At 45.0% G+C, this 21,595-nt stretch overlaps 1 protein-coding gene across 6 annotated transcripts in view; it reads right to left on the bottom strand.

The window, feature by feature from the left end:
* The window catches only part of DAB2IP (DAB2 interacting protein), a 156,715-nt gene extending 137,166 nt beyond the window's left edge, over positions 1-19,549 (bottom strand). For 4 of the 6 annotated variants that reach the window (XM_066562627.1, XM_066562630.1, XM_066562632.1 and 1 more), the window contains exon 1: positions 19,359-19,489. In XM_066562627.1, the coding sequence (XP_066418724.1) occupies positions 19,359-19,416 (58 nt within the window). In that variant the 5' untranslated portion in view covers positions 19,417-19,489. Of the gene's footprint in view, positions 1-12,550; positions 12,609-19,358 lie in introns of those variants that run through there. The other 2 variants (XM_066562628.1, XM_066562631.1) reach the window with 2 other exon arrangements.
* Between the last annotated feature and the right edge of the window lie 2,046 nt (positions 19,550-21,595).

Raw genomic sequence — 21,595 nt, 5'->3', positions numbered from 1 at the left:
GGGATCTTTTCCCTGTGTAAAGGGATCAGAGGAGCATTGAAGAACAGGAGTTATTGCTGCAGTGCATTCCCTGACCTTGCTTTGGACACAAGAAGAATCAAGGACTTGCCTGGTGATTTGTGACCATCAGGTGAAGCAGCTTCCCTCCCTCTCAAGCCCACTGTGATGTGAGGACCATTCCCAGTGAATTTCCCCTGTCCCATGGAAGAGGCCCCAAGCTGAAGCCCACAGAGGATGTTGGTACAGCCGCCTCAGCCCAAGCAGTGCTGTCACTCGCTGTCCCCTGTGAGGTGCTCTGACCCACGGGCCCAGCTTCGCTCTCCAAATGCCCAGAGCGCCTCCAGCCCGTGGGAGGATGACAAAGAACATCCCACCAGGAGCACGGGAGAGGAGGTGGAGGCAGCTCCTGGCTATCTGCCAAGCCTCACCACTCTGCTTTTTCATTTTTAGTTTCTGCTCTTTGCTGCAAAGTTTCTACTTATGCTCCAGTTTCCACGGCAACTGCATTTCTTGCCTTTCTTCTCTAGCATTAAATTTTTATTTGATTTCCCTTCTTCCCAAGACATGACTCTCTTTTCCTTTTGTAAAAAGGAATTAAGTGTTGTCTTCTCTTTGGTTGTTGATATTTTTAAAGGAGGTAGGAGACACTTTCACTCAGGCGCAGAATCTGTCTAGAGCAGCAGCAGAGATTTAATCTCCCAAGGAAGAATGTCAGGGGATTCCCCTGCAGAAAAGCCATCTACTGTAATTATCTTAACAAGATTATGACATGCAAGAGTTCCAGGTACTGTGGAACCCAGCATTTTTTAAAAATTGCAGGCTCATTTGAGACCAGACCTGGCCATTTTTTCTCTACAACTAAACATTTTAAAGCATTGCTTGTGACTCTTGAGCAGTCTCAGGAGAGTAGTTTAATATTGGAAGTGCATTAGAAATGTGGTCTTCAGTTCCAGACTGTAGGAGAATTCAAACTTTTCGCTGACAGTGTTGTCACCTGGCTGGGAGAGAGGTGCTGGGGTGAAGCTGCAGGACCCCTCTTTCCCCTGCCATGGTCAATCACCCAGCAGTGCCCTGCACACCCTCACACAAAGCACCCAGAGACAAAACCCTCACAACTCACGGAGCTTAAGCTAATTAATTTGTCTTGCCCTTGTCATGTTGGGACTGAATAATCTGACAACCTGAATTCATTTGAGAAGGAAAAAATTCATCAGAATAGCAAATCTGGATTAGATCTATTTGGTTTTTCCAAGCTTTAGCTTCATCGTAAACACAATTTACATGCTGCAAAGCCCTGAAATAATACAGGTTTTCATGTCAGTTCACTATGAAAGAGTCTCTCCACATCTAAATTCTCCAGCACATTCAGGCCATAAACTGACCCTCCTGTACAGTTGTAGATTACCAGGTTTCCAGTCTTTATCTCTGCCTGGTGGGATTTCACAGTAAATTCTTTCAGGACTGAATAAATAAAAGAAGCAAAACCACAGCATTTGGCTCATAAGGCAACACAAACAAATCTGTCCATGGGTGCTATCTTGTTTGCAGCACATGTGCACAGATTTACATGTAGGATTGAGGCTTAGTGCTCTGTTTGTTTAGATTTTCATTATTCTGTACCCCAAGCATAAGGTAAATTGTATAAAGACTGAACTTGGAACAATTTTAAGAGTAAGCTGATCTTCTTAAATCATTTTATTAACCCAGTTTTGCAGTTTTTAAAGACTCTTACTACTCAGAAGAAATAAGGGAAATGGGTCAGGAGTGAAGAGCCCGGTCTACTAAACTCGGTTCATGTCTCTCTCCTGCTCTTGAATTCCCTCCTCTAAAGAATATCTAGGTCAGGAATTCACAGGATCTTATAGAAATCTGGCAATGTTCAGTGTGTTTGCCAGCCAAGCTATTTGAATTGTCAGATATTAAATATATGTGCTAGGATCTGTACTGTAAAATCCCATTACAACTTACACTGTACATGAACTCCCCATGGATTGGCTTCACTGCAGGCCAGGTCTCCCACTTTGAGTCAGGGTCAGGAGGAAAGTTTTAGACATCTGAGCACAGCCTCCCTGCTTTCTTCCCTCAGAGATCCCAGGATTAGGGATTCAAAGAGCTGCTTTAGGCGTAGTCCCCTAAATCGCAGCCATAATGCAGCTTTTATGTGGCCACGGACAGGCTTCATGTCTGCACTGTTTCAATTCCCAGAGTGGGGATTGATTCAGGCAGACAGCAGCTTACTCAGCTCTCTCAGCTGCTGTGCTGAGGCGAGAACATCCAGCAGCCCCTTGCTCATCCTTGCTTGATTTAATGATTTGCTGGCCAGACTACAGAGAGCGGCTCAGGAACTCCTACCCAGCGTGCCATGATTTGTGGGTTGCTGTTGCTCATCTGTAATTGCAAGGAGAAATGCTCATCAATCATTCCAGCTCTCCAGCAGAACGTTGGGAGATACAGCAATGGAGAGCTTTCAACCTGGCCTATCTTTTAGAAACATTCTAATCCTGCAAATAAAGATCTGGACTCTGTCCCGGTGCCAGGACGAGAGCAGCTCCTTCCTGATCCCAAGGGGCACAACCATCCCTCAGTGAAAAGAACCAATATTCCTCCTCTGAGAGCAGGAACAAGAGGAGGCTGGGAATAAAATCTGCTGATCTTCATTGCTGCTCTCATTAACACCAAACTCTCAAGTCACAGCATCAAAACATTTTTCTTCAGTTCTCTTGGAGCCCCTTAAGGCACTGGAAGGGGCTCCAAGATCTCCCTGGAGCCTTTTGTCCAGGCTGAAGAGCCCCAACCCTGTCAGCCTGTCTCCAGAGCAGAGGCTCAGCATGGTCCAGAACTACAGCCTGACACGAGTGCCCCTCTCACATTCCCTGGGCCAGAGCTATCTGAGCACCATTGCAAATGTTTCCTCTCCTCTGTGAAGGAAAGCTGGAAATCATCATCACTTAGTCCCCAGTGGGACAAGAGAATCCCTGTAGGTAAACCCAAGACTGAGTGGGGATTCCTGGGAAGCTGCACTCCAGATCTCTACAATCCTTATCACCCTCGTTACTGCTCAGTCAGATTTGAACTCTTTTTCCAGCAGCCCTGTGAGCAGCACACCTTCCCAGTAAGGTCCAGATCCGAACCGCTCGCCTTCATTTCCTGCAGTCTGATAGAACACAATCCTAACACGATTTATTGAGACAATTAAAATTCAGAAAACAAGCTTCTCCTTGCTCCATAAAGCACAGCAAATTTATTTGCTGCAGTCAGTAAAAGTCTGCTGCCTAAAGCCGTGCAGGAACTCAGCAGGGCCTGGCCAGGGACTGCAGGACCCTCAGAGCTGGGCTGGGCTAATCCATCAGAGCTGGGTCTGCACCAGGGCTGCTGCAGGGACCCTGCAGCTCCCAGGCCCTTCCACACCTGGAGAAGCAGAAAAAAGGTTCAGGAAAGAAAAGTTGGTTGGTCTGTGCTCAGCTGCCATGCCCAGCAGTCCTACCAACAACTGTGACCAGTTTTGAAGCTGCACATTTGTACTACTCAGTATTTCAAGTTCCCTTAACCAAAGACAAAACAGAATGGATTTTTCATCCACCAAATAAAAAACCTCCCTAATTTGGAATTATTGGAATCATTACAAATGTGTAAGAAGGCTGCAAGCATTTGGATACACCACACTCAAGCCCCAGTACATACATTTATGCAATGAAATCACTTAATTTGAAACAGATCACCAAAAAGCCAGCTTGCATTAAGGATGCCTCAAAGAAGAGATGTCACACTAGAGATTTTCCCAGTTACCTATAAAAGAATCAGTTTTTTAAAGTTATTCTGGTTTGAGAGTTAATTAGTAAGTGAATTTAGAATATAATTGCTCTGAACAATGATAAACTTGTATTATACCCTGAGTAAGCACTACAGGCAGGTGATAAATTGCAAAAGTAATGCTACATCAGTTTAACTTCCTGCCGAGTCACCCTGAACTGCTCCAGCCTTGCACAAAATAGCCCCTGCTTTCATTACTAATAAAACACAGAATTAATTACTCAAAATAAAAGAGGCCTTGAAAATGTGCCCAGACACTGAACCATGCTGGCTTTTGCATTCTTTTTCCCTTTCTTTTTTCTCCTATAAATGAACCTCAAACCCATTCCCATGATTTCTTCAAAGCCAGCTGCACCACACGAGGTTGTGTTCAGGTCTCAACCATTCCCAAGTGGATGCCCAGGACCTGCACACACAGCAGACTCTCCAGTCACCATACTCCTCTCAAAATACTTCAACTGATGGCTGACTGCACCACAAATTTCATTTCTCTGTCTGGATTATGATAAAAAAAGAGCTCAGTTTGGAAATCCGCTCAAGCAGTAGAAATATTTTAGACCGGGATCCAAATCTTTCAAATGTCTAGTGCTGCACTGGAATTCTCCAGGGACTTCCAGGCAATTCTGCTCCAGCTTGAACAAGAAGAATCCCTGGCTTGTTATTATTAACAGCTGGGAATCTTTATTTCCCTGCTCTCCTGTAAGAAGCATTCCAGCTTCTCCCAGAATCTCATCATTATAAAACATGCAGGTTTAGAGCTGTGCCTGTTTTCATCTCAGCTGTTCTCCAGGAATTTGCTTCAAGATGAAACGTCACCCAAAGTTTGCAGGAGATTGTAGCTCCTGTCCCCTTTGTGTCACCCCCACACGCTGACAGGGGGCTCTGGCAGTGGGTGACCTGCATCCTCCTCCCTCAAAGCAACCTTGTCACGAGCAGCACCAGGAAAAAGCCATAAAACTTCTTTAGAGAAACACAAACACAAGGTTCCCACCAATTCCTAACCAGAGCATTTAAAAGCTCTTGGGCAGCCGTCCAGCCCTTCTGGCAGCTCTGTGTTCATGGAGGAAGAGAACGTGGGAGAAAGAATCCAACGGCACAAGGAGCCTGAGCAGCCAAACAGCTGCACGAGGAGCCCAGTAGGGCTCATTCTGCAACCCAGGCTCTGCAGGGCTCATTCTATAACCCAGCACAGGCTCTGCAGGGCTCACTCTGTAACCCAGGCTCTGCAGGGCTCACTCTATAACCCAGCACAGGCTCTGCAGGGCTCATTCTATAACCCAGCACAGGCTCTGCAGGGCTCACTCTGTAACCCAGGCTCTGCAGGGCTCACTCTGTAACCCAGGCTCTGCAGGGCTCATTCTGCAGCCCAGCACAAGGCTGAGCCCAGCCCAACCCTCACTGTCTGTGTCCAAGTCCCTGCTCAGCCTTGGGCACCTCCTCTCACCTGGCTGACCGTGAGTTCCAGCTTTGCCTGCAGAGACAAAGCTCTTCCTCCCTTCCCAAAGTGCCCAGCTGGGGCTGGACCCTGCACAGGAGAGGCCTTGGAGTTTTTCTGATTGTCAGAGACAGTGTGGAAGGTGCTTCATGGGCCTCCCAGGGCTCCCCTGCAACACCTCCTGGTGTAAGAACATCTCTGCTGAGCGACTGCAAAGTCACTTTTCCAGTTCTCTGAGGCAAAGAGTGACACATAAGGAAGGCAGGATTTAGAGCGTGGGCTGAATCTCATGTGAGAAGATTCTGACTGCAGAGGTAAAGTATTGGCTAAATTTTATAATGATGGAGTTAATTTTGTTGCTAAGAAAAGCAAAGGCATGATGAGGACTGGCTCCAGAGATTACACAGTGTGTGGTCTCTGCACTTGAAGAGCTCTGCACAGCACTGATTCATGTTACATCAATTACTTTAACAAAGTCAGATTCAGAATAATATTTATAAAGCTGAGATCCACAGACCTTTTTGCAATCACCTGGGTACAATCACCTTATTCACAAAACTGGCTATAAATTATGCTAATCAGTGAAACACTCAGAAGATGAAGAGAGGTTTCTTGTGTAATTTTAAATGGATTCCTATAAAAAATTTGGAATATATAAAATTACAGTGTTTCAGTGTGCATTTCTATCTGAATCTTAGGTGTCAGTGATATAAAGGTCAAAGCACTATGATCAGGAAATTTAAAATATATCATTTTTATTGTGGGGCCCCTTCTATGTCTCCACAATGGTTAAATATAATACTGGAAGGTTTTGGTGAACACAGATGACATCTTAAACACCAATCCTGACCACTCCAGTGAAGCCTAAATGAAATGGTAACTTTTCACTCAAGGCAGTCCTATCTCTGACTCAGTCCCTCTGTTGTATTTTATCATTACTTTAATAATAAACCCTTTCCTTTGTGGTTTTCATAACATAAAAAGTTAAACAACACAATGAGATACAGCTTTCTCTTCATGCTCTTTGGGGGGGGTAATTTAAAAAAAAATTAACTTTAGCCTACTCTAACGTATATATTTCAATGAAGGGCAAATTCCTGTGCATTATTCAGGTGAGACAGCACCTGCAGAGCAGTTGGCACTCCCTGAAGGTCAGCAGCAGCAGAATGACCTTTGTCGAGTGTGTGGTTCTCCTGGAATGCCTGGGATGTCAGAGCAGAGGGACTGCCACTCCCCAGGGAGGGCCCTGCCAGGACCAGGAGTGTTCCCTGGCCATGCAGAGCTGCCAGGTGCCTGCAGAGCTGCATCTCCACCTGTCCAACACCACGGCACCTCCTCTGGCTCCTGAGCAGCCCAGGAAGCTGGGAAAGCACAGCCTGGGAGGTCACTGCCTGTCAAGTGATTCCCATCTTTCAGCTCAGGCACAAGAAAGGTAATACTGCACATGGTTTGAAACAAATCCCAGGATTTGAGGTGAAGCACAGGAAATCCTGTATGAGGTGTGACATCTGGCAGCCCTTCCTTAGGGCTGGATGCTGGGAGGGGAGGAGGATAAATGGCTCCCTAAAGCCAGGACTGGGCTGTGGGCACGGGCTGCCCTGGTAGCTGGGCCACTGCTCTTCTCCAGCTGCCTCTGCCTTTTCCAGGATCAAAGGGAAGGATCCCAGGCTGGATCCCAGGCTGGATCCATGCTGCCTGCCTGTTCACAGAGCACAGCTCCTCCACACATTTTGCCCAGGTTTCTCTTTACTCAAGTGAGATTTTTCCCCTTTCCCTGCTCTGCTCTCTCGTTACTGCTCACAGCTCATCACCAGGCACAGACACAGGTGACTCTCCACCTGACCTTGTTTGAAGATGTCTCAAAAGTTCACATTCCATGGAATTAAAATCCTCAAACAGAGGTTAAAACTTACAGAAGTTATAACTCAAACAAACAGGTCCTTTTGTAGGACTCAAAGCCTTTGCAGGCCACTCCTGCTCCCTGCAGCACAGCCCTAAGGGCTGGAAACCATTGAGGAATGTCCTTGTGTGTGGATTCTTCCTCCTCTCCATGAGGTTGTTTGCAGACACATTAAACAGTGCTGCTACTTGGGACACAAAACCCATTAAGAGGAGTGATGTGCTAAAATTAACTATGTATTTGTTTTCTCCTCAGTTTCTATAGAACACGAGGAGAGATGCAGATGGCTAACAGCACTGAGATTATAGTGAGAGCTGTAAAATTTGATGACTGTTATCAAAAGCATCGTATGGCTTATGAGAGCAAGTAGCAATAAAAAAAAAGTACAACCCCAAAAAAGCCAACTTCCAAGCTTACCCTGGACAGGGAACAGGAATAGCAAAGGGGGATTAAAGCCAGTTTCATGCTAAAGGATTTATTAGAAATAAGAAGATCACTACTTCAAACCTTGACAGACACAGGTTATCTTGAGCAGTTTGGATGTGAATGAAACAGAGGTGCTGGGTACAAACCTGAATCACTGACAAAGGGAGATTTAAATCTGGGGTGGGGATTTTACTGCTCAGGAAAGCAAGGCAGGGATCAGCTGCACAGATCTGAGACAAAGGCCAAGCAACTGCTCCAGGATCTCCAAGTGGCACTCCAGACAGAGCACTCCTTCTCCATGGCTAGAAAAATGCTGTACTGCACCTTGCCACAGGCAGGGAGATGCCTGACAAAATAAGCTGAATCACTCACTTCCTCCTTTTTCAACCAGAACAAGATTTTGTTCCACCTCTCTGGATGAAATATTAATCCAGCCTGTAAGAGAATGATACCCACAGCCTTCCATCAGAGACCTCTCTGTTCAGACTCCTCTGTGGAGAATTACCTTTGTGCTCTTTCCCCAGCTGCAAAAGCTCTTGTATTCCTGTTTCCCCCTCCCTCTTCTGAGCTGCCATGACTGGAACTCCAGACTTTCCAAAGTTACAATGATTTATTGAAACCAGTTCTACTTAGTGAGAGCCCTGGCAAGCAGAAGCTGTGCTAATGCACCCAGCAATCCACAGAGCAAGATAAAATCTCCCAAGAACATTTTCAAGTGGTAAAAGAAGAAACAACGAGGGAAGGGTTGGAAGTTTTCAGTGCTCCCTCAAACATGGAAGATCATGAACAGAGAAATGAGTATCTTTTCTCTTAAGGTGTGTATCTGCCCATTCACTGGAGGAGAATCAGGGACTGACTCATTAGAAATCAGGACAGACAAAAGGACAGGACACACTGTTCCTTGGCTGGGCCTCTAGAGAACACTTCCAGAGCATCTGTAAGAGCCATCTCTTAACCCTTAAACATTACAGTGCTCTCAAAATATCCATGTAATATCTACTGGGACACAAGTATTTTACAGTGGGAGAAAGTTTCTTACAATCCATTGGGGAATATGTTTCTCTGTGTTGGTTTTTAATTTATATTTAATCTCTACCCAACACCAAAATATGTACATATATAATTAGCTTAAAATATTCAAGAACATTTCTTGATGAGGGATCCATTTGCAAGGAAAATGATAGTAAGAACCAGAACTGAACGGATTTACTGACAAAGCACTAACATTTTCAAAAGAGAACTTTAAAAAAATCCATCAAGTTGCTCTTAGATGGCTCAAATGCCTGAGATGAAGAAGTCAGGCAGCACTTTCCAAAGGCACATAAAACAACAGCAATCTCAAAAGGTCTTTAGTATTTTTTTTACCAAAAATACTAAAAAAAGACACCAATTCTCAAAACTTGACTTACTCCAGAGGTTCAGTTCTTCCACACTGTCCTTAAGCCATTTAATTTCAGCACTGTTAGATGGGGCTGCAGAAGGAAGTTGAGTACAAGCCTCATCCCCACTGACATTATTCTTTGCCTTCAGTTCTCTGCTCCTAAATTAAAAATTACAATCTCAGAACAAGGGAGTAGGAAATCACGGTTTGAGCATTCAAAAGCCCCTCACAAAATTGCCATGAAGCTCTGGCTACACTTCTTCCAAGACTAAATTCCCAAGATTTGTTGGAGTCCCTGCTCCAGTTGCTCTGTACCGTTCCCAAAATGACATTCTGGGTCAGGGATCTCAGGACAGGCACCCCAGGGCAGGCTGTTGGCAGTTTCCTGTGACAAAAGAGAAGATGTGGCCTGAAATTCCTTGAGAGAAAGAAGGACTTCCAACATTTCCATGAGGAAATTCTAAATCAACCCTCATTTTGCTGATTTTCACTTCCACAGCTGCTCTGCAAAATGGTTTCACATAGTCTGAACCAGAAACCAGGAACTCTCTGGTCTCCTGTGCTTGCCACTGGATTGTCCCAGTTTTTCTGAAGTCCTTCTCTCCCCATCAGTGCTCCTCTTCTGTTACAAAACTGGTTTCTGTGCTTCATCTGACCTACATGGAGGCAAAATACCAATTTTTTATCTTGATTTTCTTATCTTGATTTTGAAAATGTTGATAGTCTACTGGCAAGCACCAGGAGCAATGACATCATAACAGGAGGCGGCATCTATTCCAGGGAGCTCAGAGCCAGCAAAAATACTCCCAAGATCACAAAAATAGCTCCTATTACATTTTACTCCTTGGCAAAGGACTATTAGATTATATAAAAGGCAAGGCTAGCACAGATACAGGCGCAGAACTTCATGGTAATGGCAGAGCCTCATCACTCTGGGTCTGCAAACTGGAAACCTCAATTCTAGGTAGGTCAGACTTATCTTAAGCTGAAGTTCACTAGAAATGTCCTGATTTTGACTCCAGGCACTGAGTAAGGCAGAAGGAGCCACATTCTTTGTGAATTAAGTGAGACTGAACTCCCAGAGAAAGTCTGGCAACCAAGTCAGACAAGAGAGTTGTGGAGGAGAAGAGGAAAGGAATTTGAGTGGATTTCTGAAATTAAGCTGTAAATATACAATGATGTTGTATTGGTCCTTTATCAAAATAATGTACTTTCTTGTAGTGAAATTGAGAATTCTTCATCTTCAAGGAAACAAAAATCCTGGTCTGCTGAAAAACCTGTGCTGAGATTTTCCAGACTCCAAAGACATGCCAGGTGGAATGTGCTCTCCACAGCAAAACGACAAATGTCCTCCAGCAATTTCTAACTGGGAAGAAGAGCAAAGAAAGGGAAATGGGCAAGGGGGAAGACTGTGGAGCAAGAAGAATGGCAAAGGACTAATGGGGAACACAGGAGATGCTGTGCCACTGCAACACCATGAGAAAAACTCCCTGTGTGTGACCCTGGACAAGGCACTTCTAACTCAGCTCCCCTTTGGAAGAAGAGGATAAAAGCAGCACATTTAAGCTGGCATGAAGTTATCTGGATTAGAGAGGGAAAAACACTGGAGCATTTCAGTGCTGATGATGAGAGCAGCACATCAGCCATAGGCAAGCAAACAAAAAGTGCTTTGCAGCTACACTGGATGCCATTAAAAGGAAATATTGACCAGTGCTAAGTTGTGGAGGGGTTTGGGAGGGATCCAGCAGGAACCCTCTGCAGAAGGGTTACAACCAGGAAACTCTACCCTTGCAAAAATATTTATCACAGTCAGGCCAGTGAACCAAGGAACTGCTGTTGGATGAAGCATGAAAAGCAAAAAATAAACACATTTTTCCAACCAGCTGGTGTTTGATCTGAGCATGCATATGGACATCCCACGGAATTGCAGATCTCTGTTTCCACACCCCATATTCTACTGGTCACCCCTGCCAGTGGCTGAGAAACCTTCTGGAGCCAGGTCTGGAATGGAAGAGATCCTCTGGACTTCAGAGGTCAGGATTCCATTCCTCATTATAATCATCACCCAATGGCTCAGTGACAGGCTGGGAAATCTATGACTGACAATACAATTCCAGCAAAACAGAACTAAGTGAGCCTTTATTATTGTTGTTGTTATTATTATTATCAATTAATAATTGATAAAGGATTATGGATGCTCAAAGGTTTCTGAGCATCCCTAAGAGTGGCACACGTGGCACTGTGTGACCTGAGCCCACATATCCCATGTCCCCAGCAAGCACAGGGCCCTGCAGCTGATGGACTGTCCTGGTGCTGCAGCTTGGTGGGATCCAGGCATTCCTTCCCAGAACCATGGAATATCCTCAGCTGCAAGGGACCCACAGGGATCATCAAAGCCAGCTCCTAATTCCTTCCGTGACTTGCCACACTTTTCCTAATTACAGCAAAGTAAGTTTTCTTCATTAAAGGAGCTGCTTTTGATGATCTGGCAGTGGGCCAGGAAAATGACTAAGTGAAAAGATGCCTCCCTGTCAATGCAACAGCTCTTGCTGTACTCTGGAACATTTGCTCCGCACTGGTGCCTGGGTGTAAGGAAGCACAGTGAGAGCACAACCCTCTCCTGTTTTTCTGAACTTGAGTGGAAATGAAAAGCTCAGGTCAGATCAAGCATCAGTTACATAAATCTACTGTTCCCTTAATTACAGGCACTGAACATTTGCCTTGTAGTACATACCAGTAAACAAGTCACACACTTGCTGCACAGTTACCATTAACACACCAACACAAAAAAGCTGAAAATCAGGTACTTGTCAAAAATAAATTACAATGAGTCTTCAGCAAAGTCTTAGAACTATTTTTTTGCAGATTTTGCCCTTGAACAGACCACAGTAAAATGAATAAGGTGGCTCACTGGAAGGAGGGACAGGATTCTACAAACCATTAATATTTCTTGCCCTCCCTTTGCTAACTTTGTTTTGTGTAGATAGAAGAGTCTGACTGGAACACAACCTGCAGAAAAAGAACTCATACCCGTATTTTAGAGGTCACATGCAAGAGTTCAGGATGTGCTAACAGGGGCAGAGTGGTGGCCCCAGGCTGTGGTGTCAGATCTGCTGTCCTGAGGTGAAGGAATGGCCCCAGCTCTCTCAGCAGGTCATTAGTGGGCAGGATTTAACAGGCTCACGAACTACATCTTGTCCTCTGCAAGAGGAAATACTGACTGCTGCAAACTAACTGTGCTTGGTCTGAGATAACAGAAAAAGAGATTCCATAAGCAGGAAAATGAGACCTGAGAGTTCTCTGCACAAAGATACGAACCCAAAAAAGAGCTGCTGGTCTGAATTACAATGACACTCACACTGCAGAAAGTTTGGGTTAAGACTTATTGTAAAACAATTGCTACACAAAAGAGAAAGAGACAATCATTGTTCCAACTCTGCTCATTAAAGAAATTCAGAGACAAACCCCAGTCTTTGATCCCAGGCATTGCTAGGAGGCAACTGTACACTGCAAATGATTCACATTCATTCCTAAAAAAACAAACCCCCCCTGCAAGTAGAAAGTCAGTCTCGAAATTCCAAAGTCTTTCCCTGCTTACCTTTTTACAAGCAGGTCAAATTTTTGGAAGTAGTTTCTCAAAGCAACTCAGACATTCCACGTTAACTCTCGTGCTGCAATAAACAGCTGCAAAACTCCCTGATTTACTTCCCGGCTTGGTGTGCATGCTGAACCCCAGAAGGAATCCCACACAGGGAAAAAAAATAAAGGAAAAACACCTCCAAAACCCACAGGAGAGGAGACTCAGCCTTCGGGCAAAGCACAAAAAAAGTTCCACAGGGAAACAGAAAGGAAATCCAGCGACAAGTAAAAGTTTGGGTAAGAAAGAGGGAAGGCAGGCGTGCTCCCCTTGCCTGGAGTCCTGGCTGAAGGTGCCTCTCCAGCAGAATCCACGGAGGCTCCCGGCTCCTCGGAGCAGATGGTATTCACACATTATTCCCGAACAGCAGCATTCCCCAGCCCAATCAGGAGGCAGCACTCAAAAGCCAAGTGCTTCCCAGACTCTGTTACAGTTTTCAATAGCTATAGCACAAGATGAATGACTCAGAAAATGAATAAGCAGGGAAAATAAAACCTGCCTCTCTCCTCGGCAGAGGCACAGGCAGGCGGGTCAGAGCCCTCAGTGTGCTCAGCACTGGGTTCAGCTGGAATGCACCTGCTTTTTTCCCGAAATCCTAAATGCTGATCACTTTTTCTGTGCCTTGAGTTTGTGTGATCAGCTTCATCTTGGGTTTAAAGTCGCAATAGTTAAACCTTCTTTTTCTTTTCCAGTCTTAAAAACAACAATCACTTGTAAGAGTCAAAACAAAGGATGATCTGTGCGTGTGCGCTCTTCCAGACAACTCAGACAAGCCCCTCGTGCCATCATCTCCTGCTGAATGCATCAATATACATTTCTAAGATTAAGGCCTGACTTCACAGACCCTGTTGCAAATGACATGAAATAGATTAATACATCCTCTGCTTTTGCCTGAAGTTTACCAGGAAACTTTAAATGACAATAAAACAAATATCTCTACGAACATATGAAATAAAAATGACTACCAACTTTCAGGGAAAGTAAAACCATTATCCAAAACCTGGCCAAACTGAACTGGAAACTACTTCCAACTGCTCTGTGCAGCTTCCAAACCATCCCATCCAGAGGGCACTTTTAATCCAACCCCTGAGCTCAATGCCTGGTTTTTCTGACAGCTGCAACCCAATAATAAAGGATGATCAGCTGAACAAAGCCAGCTCCTGATGGAAACAGGCACAGCACCAGGGCTCTCCCTGAAATACCGCGGTGCACTCCTGAGCTCTCCTCAACACTCTGGAATTCTCTGCAGCTCTGTACAGAAGTGTTTGTGAGGAGGTTGTGCTGTGCTTGGGGCTCCTGCCCCAGCTCTGCTGCAGCACAGACTCTGCTTTTACTGCTGCTGCTCAGGGCTGAACCCAGCAAAGCTGGGCTGCAGCCGGGCAAGTGGGATCACTTCCACCACTGCAACTATCTGGGGTGAGAAACATTCCCCCAGGTCCCCCCGGACATTTTCAGATCTTTGTCTCTGGCTGTAAATTGATCCTTTGCATTCCTGTCTGACACATGGACTGTGAAAAACTCTTCAGGGATATTCTCCCTGCCAGGAGAAAGGCTCTAACAGCACTCCTGCAAACACAGGGCCGGTCAGAGAGACAATAAAATTTTGTGAACTCTGGACTAACTTTTACTATTATTATTTTGTCTTTTTTTTTCTTTTTCTTCATTCTGGACCAAATAAGAGAATTCTATTTGCATTTTACTTTCCTATTTTCAAAACACCAAGTATCAGGGTTTCTCCCTAGGACTCAGAGCAGGACCCACGTCCAGAGGCATCGTTTTGCTCCATCAGCCAGGCCCTGCCCACCCAAGGCTAAGCAAACAAACCCACACAAGCAGCTCCAGCACAAAGAACAAGGGCTCGTGTTGTAACATCTGCCACAGCTGCCCACCAACCTCCAGCTGCAGCTAGAGAAGTGTTTAAAGGTGTAAAACAAAACTAGAGGCGTATCCAGATCTGCTAGAAAACAAACATTTTCTGAAGCCTCATCTTGGCAGGTATTTTCTGATCCCTGCACTAAGCTCTGTAGCAGCCAAAATCATTTTGACAACTGACTCACTGAGCAAGGCATATGCTGGGCCTCTGAGCCTCTACCAGCAGGAGCAATGCTCTGCAATTACAGCTTTTCCATGTGCTGGTTCCTTGGAGATGCTCAGAGAGGAAGCACATCTGAATCCAAACAGGATCCCCACAATGCTCCAAGTGCTGGGATAACCCCGTGTATGCCCCGAGGAACCTCCTGGGCAAACGTCCCATTTGGATGTGACAAAGAACACTGGCTCAGGGTAAGCAGCTCTTCATTCTGTACATCCCTGCCTAGGGTGGATTTGTTAGCCAGGGATGGGAGGCATCAGCACCCATCCATCTCTCTGGGCAGCAGCAGAAGAGGAGGCTCTTGGCCAACAGCTGTTTCACCCATGGCATTCCAACAATCCTTGGCTGAAGGGCTCAGGAACCCCAGGGGGGCTCAGATCTCATTAACAAGGGACACTTCCCTCTGGGCTCCTCCAGCTCCTTTCAGCTGCTACCAGAGTCTCATTAATGTAAAAGCTTCTCACCTATGAACACCTCAATATATCAAATGTATGCTTGGAGCTCCTCCTCATCTCTGCTCCAGGAAATCCCTTGCCTGTGCACTCTTCCATCCCATCCAGTTATGCTGAATTCACCTTCCAGCTATGGCTGATGTAGAAAGTTCTGAGGGAGACTGGCAGTGCTGTGTGGAAGAGATGGATCTGGGAGGTTCCCTCACAATGCTCTGAAGTTCTTCTCTTTTAGGAGAAATATAAAGAGGCCTTGAATTTGCCTGATTATGAAAAGACCCTTTTCTTTAGTTCCAAAGAACCAAGAGATGACTGTGACTATTTCCAGCACCTCCAAGTATGGATGGTTACATTCCATTTGTTGGATGCTCTCTCAGGATTCCATCTGGGTGGTTCTCCCTTGTTAAATGCCCATAATCCAGTGGGATGCTCATTTATTGACTGCTCTGTGCCCTTCTACTGATTTCAGCTCCCATTCCTCTGGAGCTTTCCCACTCAGCTCTGCTATCACACATAACCTACAAAAAGTTCTGTGTTCCCAGCCCTTGCTTCTGCTTTCCTCTCTACCAGGTGTGATTTCTAATGCAGGCCAAGGTGTCATTGAGGCCAGGATGTCATTACTGCCCTCAAACAGTGCCTGAAGAATCTCAATTACCAACAGCAAAGTTCAAGCCTGGCTGCCATCCAAGTCATTCACCTGGTTCAATGTCTACGTCAGAGACTGAAAAAAATGTGCTGTAATTATTGTATTATTAAAGCACAATGGTTTAATTTTATTTCTTTGTGGCACAAAATCTGCATCTGTGATTCACACCTACTGTGTAGGGAATATGATTCCACTAAAACCAGTAGCTGGGATCGGGTCTACAAGGTTGTTCAAAAGGTCTAATAAAAATCTTGTGTTCTTTAAGGATTAACAACCGAATCACAAAGAAATATTGTCAGGACACAGAAAAGAATAAACTCAGAGGTGGTTCCAGTGCTGACAAGAGCTGTACAAACTGAGATCTGAGCAATTAGAAGACACAAAGAATACATAATTCATAGATATTTTGTACTCAAGAGTTTGCACACAAATAAAACATCTTATAAATCTTCAGCAGCTTGCAGAAAGCTGCTGAGCTGTCTTTTATTTGTGGAGCAGCAAGTGGCAATAGTACAAAAGAGAAATCCATAGCTCTGATATGTCATCCCTCCAAAATGGGTAATTTAGGGTTATGGTTTCGGAATCAGCACATTCTTCAGCAAGTTTCTTCCAAGATTTTTTTCTTTCTTTCTTTTTTTTTTTTTTGGTGAAAAGAAGTAAATCCATGTCACTACATTAAAAAAAAAACACTTCAAAAACTCAGAGCTGTGAGCCACCACAAAATGAATGACATTAATGTTTCTCTACATGCCTGCATTCCAGAGAATGGAAAGAAAATAATGGGTGGGAGAGAAGGAGAAAATAACGTGGAGGTTGCTTTAATGATTTTTAAAACCCGTATGAGAACCTGTAAGTTTGTGTGAGCCTTTATCCCATGTGGAGGAGAAAAGTTACAGAACTCCCTGCACAAATCTCCAAATGAAGAGCGGCTTGTCAGGCTGTGTTCAAGGCAGTCAAGCACTGCAGCTCCCTGGAGAATCACAGAGAAAAATCCAGTAACCACTGCACCCACAGGTGATGAAAAACCCACAGGTTTTATTCCAGGGGCTGTTACGTCAAGGCAACCAACACAGCTTAAATCTCATGTCAGGCCCCCACATAAATGAGTGGTGATTCCCTGCTCCAGCTACAAGAAATAATAAATCTATGAGGCATCTCCATGAAAAGCTGGCAACTTAATTTGATTAAGAAAAAAACCCCCTGTGCTAAGAAATGAGACACAGCTTCCCAGTCTTGAATATTCCACCACCGTCCTGTGAGCTGAATTCATGCACGTTAGTAAGCAAATGGAAGGGCTGCAGCAGGCAAAAAAAGCAACCCTCAAGTACATTATTGCCACAAATTCTTCAGAACAGCTTTTCCTGTCATTAATCATCTCTTGATTGTGCTAGCAATAAGCAACACAGAAGGAACCAGGGCTGTATTTTAAGGTGGATGGTTAACCCGCAGGTAGAGCAAAAACTAAAGAATGGACTTCATTCGGCTGGCAGAAAAGGGGATTTGATTTGGCATTCTTGGAGGTAAAAAGGCACTTTTACAGCAAGCACAAGAGTTCTAAGTCATGGTCACTCCCCAAGGCATTAAGACTTGTCACATGAGCAGCCCACTTGGATAAACACAACAGTTCCCAGCATGTCCAGAGCTGCTGGATATCCAAGGGACTGAGGAGCAGCTTCCAGAACAAGGGAACGTTCTCAAGGGGCAAATCTTCCTGAACAGCACTCTGCTGGCTGATTCTGAGAACTTTCTGTTTACTGAATTCATGCAAAACAATGCCTGGGATCTCAGAGCAGCAGCTGAGTCCCTCAGTCCTGAAGTTCCAGCGGCAGCACAGGGAAGGAATTGACCTTGTGATCAATAAATGGTTCAACCCATTTGTTTACAATGAGATAGTTTAAATCAAAGTAATTTAAACACAACTAAAAGGAAGATGGGGATTTACATAGGAAGGGGAAGCAATGAAGTTTGTTCCCAGATCCTTGGTACCAGCAGTGCTTGCTTATCTCTCATTTCCCAGCTTATGAACCTTCCCAGTGTTTGCCGACTTATTCAAATATTTTGTAGGAAAAGTAAGTTTCTACACAAAGTGACAGAATATACTTTAGATGTCTGTAAGAAAAGAATGAGAACTATGTATCTTAAATTATGCATTCTAAATTCAATGAGGAATTTAACATATTAGAGAAAATAAAGTTAAACTTGTATTTCCCTCAGAACCCAGACACTCCCTGTGACTCCTAAAGGCCAGATTCTAACACTGGGATGGACAAGAACACCTGCTTACATGTTTGTTAATATCAGCTCAACTATGTATGCACTTCTCTGAAAATCCTAAAACTTCCTGCTGTAAAGAAAATGAGATTTAATTCTGTGTCTCAGTGGTCTAACAGGAGGTAAGAGATATGAGAGGTAGATGCTGTTCTTCTAGAGAGGAATTAATATAACTACATATGAAATAGAATAGAAAGATAAATGAGAAGTGTGAGACCCCCCTCTTAATATTTTCATGCAAATATCATCATTTGAAACACCACTGAAATCTGTCCTTGATTAAGTTCTATTTTAGCAAGGCACAGAGCCCCAAGTAAAGCAGTTCTGCCTACTTATATGTGCCCAGTCAACTGTTCACATAGTTTAAATGTTACTTCATTCCCTTAACCACATTCTTTCCACACAGTTTTATGTCTCTGTGATATTAAAACTGCAGTTGTGTCGGACTTGAAGCTCTGTTTACCAGCAGAGAATATGCTGTGGGAAATCCATAACTACTTCCTGAACAATATTTATGTGGGAAGTGGAATATTTAGTGGATTTCAAGCTGTATTCAGAATATACTGAATGCATATTAAGCAGTTGAGAATCAATTTATTCCAAAAATCACCATCTGAAATTGTTTTCATAAACATGAATACTTTGTTGTCCTCATTGCAGCCAATTCTCTTCACTAACAGAGAAATGAGACTTGCAAACAACTTTTCCCCTCAATTTATGCTTTTTTGTGTGCTTTCCAATAGACTGGATAGCAGAACATCAGCATGTGGAATGCTATAAATCCATGGAATAGCTGCATTTTTAACCATGGACTTCAATTCCAGGGCGAATTTATGTGGTCCTTGGCTAAATATATCCTCCTAAGTAAATTACTCATGCATCTGCCTGTAGGAAAGCTTTCTGCAGATAAAGAATCTGTTCCCAAATGTTACATCTGACAGCACATACGGCACAAAGTTCCATTCTCTCCTCAGTGGCAAAAAGCCCCCCAAGCTGAATAAGGTGGAATGCACAGGTCCCTGCTCCCTCTGCACAGACTGCTCAGGAGACAGCTTCATGCTGCCTGCTTCCTGCTCCTTCCAGTAGAATAAATATCTCAATGTATCAGTCTACTACATGTTTGTCTCCAGACCCTGTAAACAGAGGGATTTCTAAGCTCTTGTGAAGCACATTCCCACATTCATTTCCACTTATCCATGCAGAAGACAGCACAAACACATGCCTACCCCTGTGCCTTTAGCAGGATGGGGAACTCAGACACTCTCATTATCCTTTTTTTCCCCTCTCTCTTCTATGTTTCCTACTTCTTACCATTGGAGTTGTCCTGGTCCAAAGGATTATCTGGTTCCATTACTTCAAATAAAAGCATCCAACATGCAGTTCTCCATGCAGCAGAGGCATAAAAACACAGCAGTTGCCTAAGCTGATTCACCTGATTTATGAATTAGTGCAGCATCCATAAGAGGCTGTGTTTCTTCTTTTGTATTACATCTGGCTCCTTTTCCAACTCGATGGCTGGGTATTACAGCATGCAGGCCTTTTTCCAGCATCCTCTTAATGCATTATATTTAAAGTAGCAGCAACCTTTTTCTCCCATCCCCCAGACTAAGTTACAGCAGTAACTAGGCTGAGCTGGCAGCAAGCGCAGCTCATTCAGAACAGGACCTGCAAGCGTTCTCCGAGTCGTGGTGCTGCATAAAGAGCATGATTGATACAATAAAAAGTAAGCAGGCTTTGACACAGCACGGGATGCACTGCACAAAATCCCACCAAAACCAGGCAGAGGTCCTGAGGGTTTGGGGAATGCCTCGCTGAAACCAACAGTCTGCACCCCCTCACGCACAAACACAAATTATGTCCTGTTCCCTCCTCCTCCCCCTCCCCGCTCCAATCTTTTATAACCCTGGATCTCCTCCAGCAATAGTCTGTTCCTCCACTCAGTTTATAATAAACTCTGCCATTCCCCGTGTCCCTCGGGCTGGCATGGAGGGGAAGGAGGCTGTTTGCACAATGAATAGCCCAGCCCGTGCCTGACTGGGAGGCAGCTCCGGGACTCTGTGCCGGGCGCTGGGAACTTGCTGCAGCAGCAGCCTTTGGCTGGGGACCTCGTCCTGCATTTCCCTGCTCTGCCAAGCCAGGGCTGCTGCTAGGCTGGCGTTGGAAAAGCTCCTGCAAAGGAGCTGAAGGACGAGCCCAGCTTGGCTGGACTCGGAGGGTAAATGACACCAGAGCCTCTGCACAGAGCCCGTATCAGGTGACAGCCGGATCGCAGCACTGCAAGGCAGGTCACCTTCACTCTGCTCCTTGGGTCTGCCGCTGCCTCCTCGAGACCTCTTGTCATTCACAACTGCTCCCTGTGCCTCAATCTTCTGTGATAGGGACATTGAAATATATCTGAGCTCACAGGAAAGGAGCTGAAACCTCCCAGCTTTGCATGTTTTGAACTTCTCAGATAAATGATACAGTACAAGGGCTGAGGAAGAAGACTCCACCACCTGGCTGAGAATAAAAATTTCCTTTTCTCCGAAGACAAGTCCACAAAATAACAGAAAAATATATCAAAGTGCAACCCTAAACCAAGCTGTGCCTCCAAAAGGTAAATTCATATTGCTGTTACAACAATCCTGAAATAATTCCTCAAATCTAGCTTTCAGGATCAATTTTACCTCGAACCCACAATTCAAACTCTTTCCTCCACACTCCAGCGAAGGCATTAAGACATACCTCGTTTCAAAAGACTGTTTTTCACAGAATCCAAGGCAAGAATCGCTCTAAGCACCTAGAGCAGCCTGAGCGCATTTTGGGGTTGCCGTGGCTGGTGCCAGAGCCCCGAGGCAGGCAGGGGCTGCTATTCCGGGCCCTGGGTAACGCTCCTGCCTCAGCAGCTCCCCCTTCCCAGCGCCAGGGAAGCGGCTCTGGCGCTCCCCGCTGCCGCCGGGGGCTCTGGGCTGTGGGCGGACAAATGAATGGCTGGCTGAAGGCAGCAAAACACAGAGCTCTGCCTGGAGGAATTAACAGCAGCCTGACAGGACTCTGCGGTAATTGTGCCTTGCAAACCCATTTTAGCACTGTTCCTGAGGGCTAGGCCATATTAATAGAAGAAAGACTCATTTCCATCTATTTGTTTTAAGTATTGCACAGTCTATAGCCTGTTAAATACTGTTCTGAGATCTCTGCCCTGGGGGAAATTACAGTGCTGCAAACCCTCTATTCTCCCCCCTTGCACCCTACGCTCCTGATGTTCTTTACAACTTCAATACTTCTCCCACTCGCTGACAAAACAAAAAAAACCTCCCTCTTTCCACCTTCCCCACAAAAACACCTACTCGGGACTGCAGGCACACGGCACAGCCTGTCAGCAGTGCTCCACCTGCTCTGGGTCATGTCCATGGGCCAGGAGCAGTGCCTGATGCAAGAAGGTGTCTTAACTCCTGACTGACACATTGAATCCCTCCAGGATGTCAAAAATGGGTATGGAAGGGATTTGGAGACCTTTGGGAGTGAGGAGGCCTGAGCAGGTATCATGTGCCTGTTCTGTACCCCAGGAT

This window comes from Molothrus aeneus, chromosome 19 (genome assembly GCF_037042795.1).
Source record: "Molothrus aeneus isolate 106 chromosome 19, BPBGC_Maene_1.0, whole genome shotgun sequence".
NCBI lineage: Eukaryota > Metazoa > Chordata > Aves > Passeriformes > Icteridae > Molothrus > Molothrus aeneus.
The sequence above is the reverse complement of the archived record's forward strand: the minus strand, read 5'-3'. Positions and strand labels throughout refer to the sequence as shown.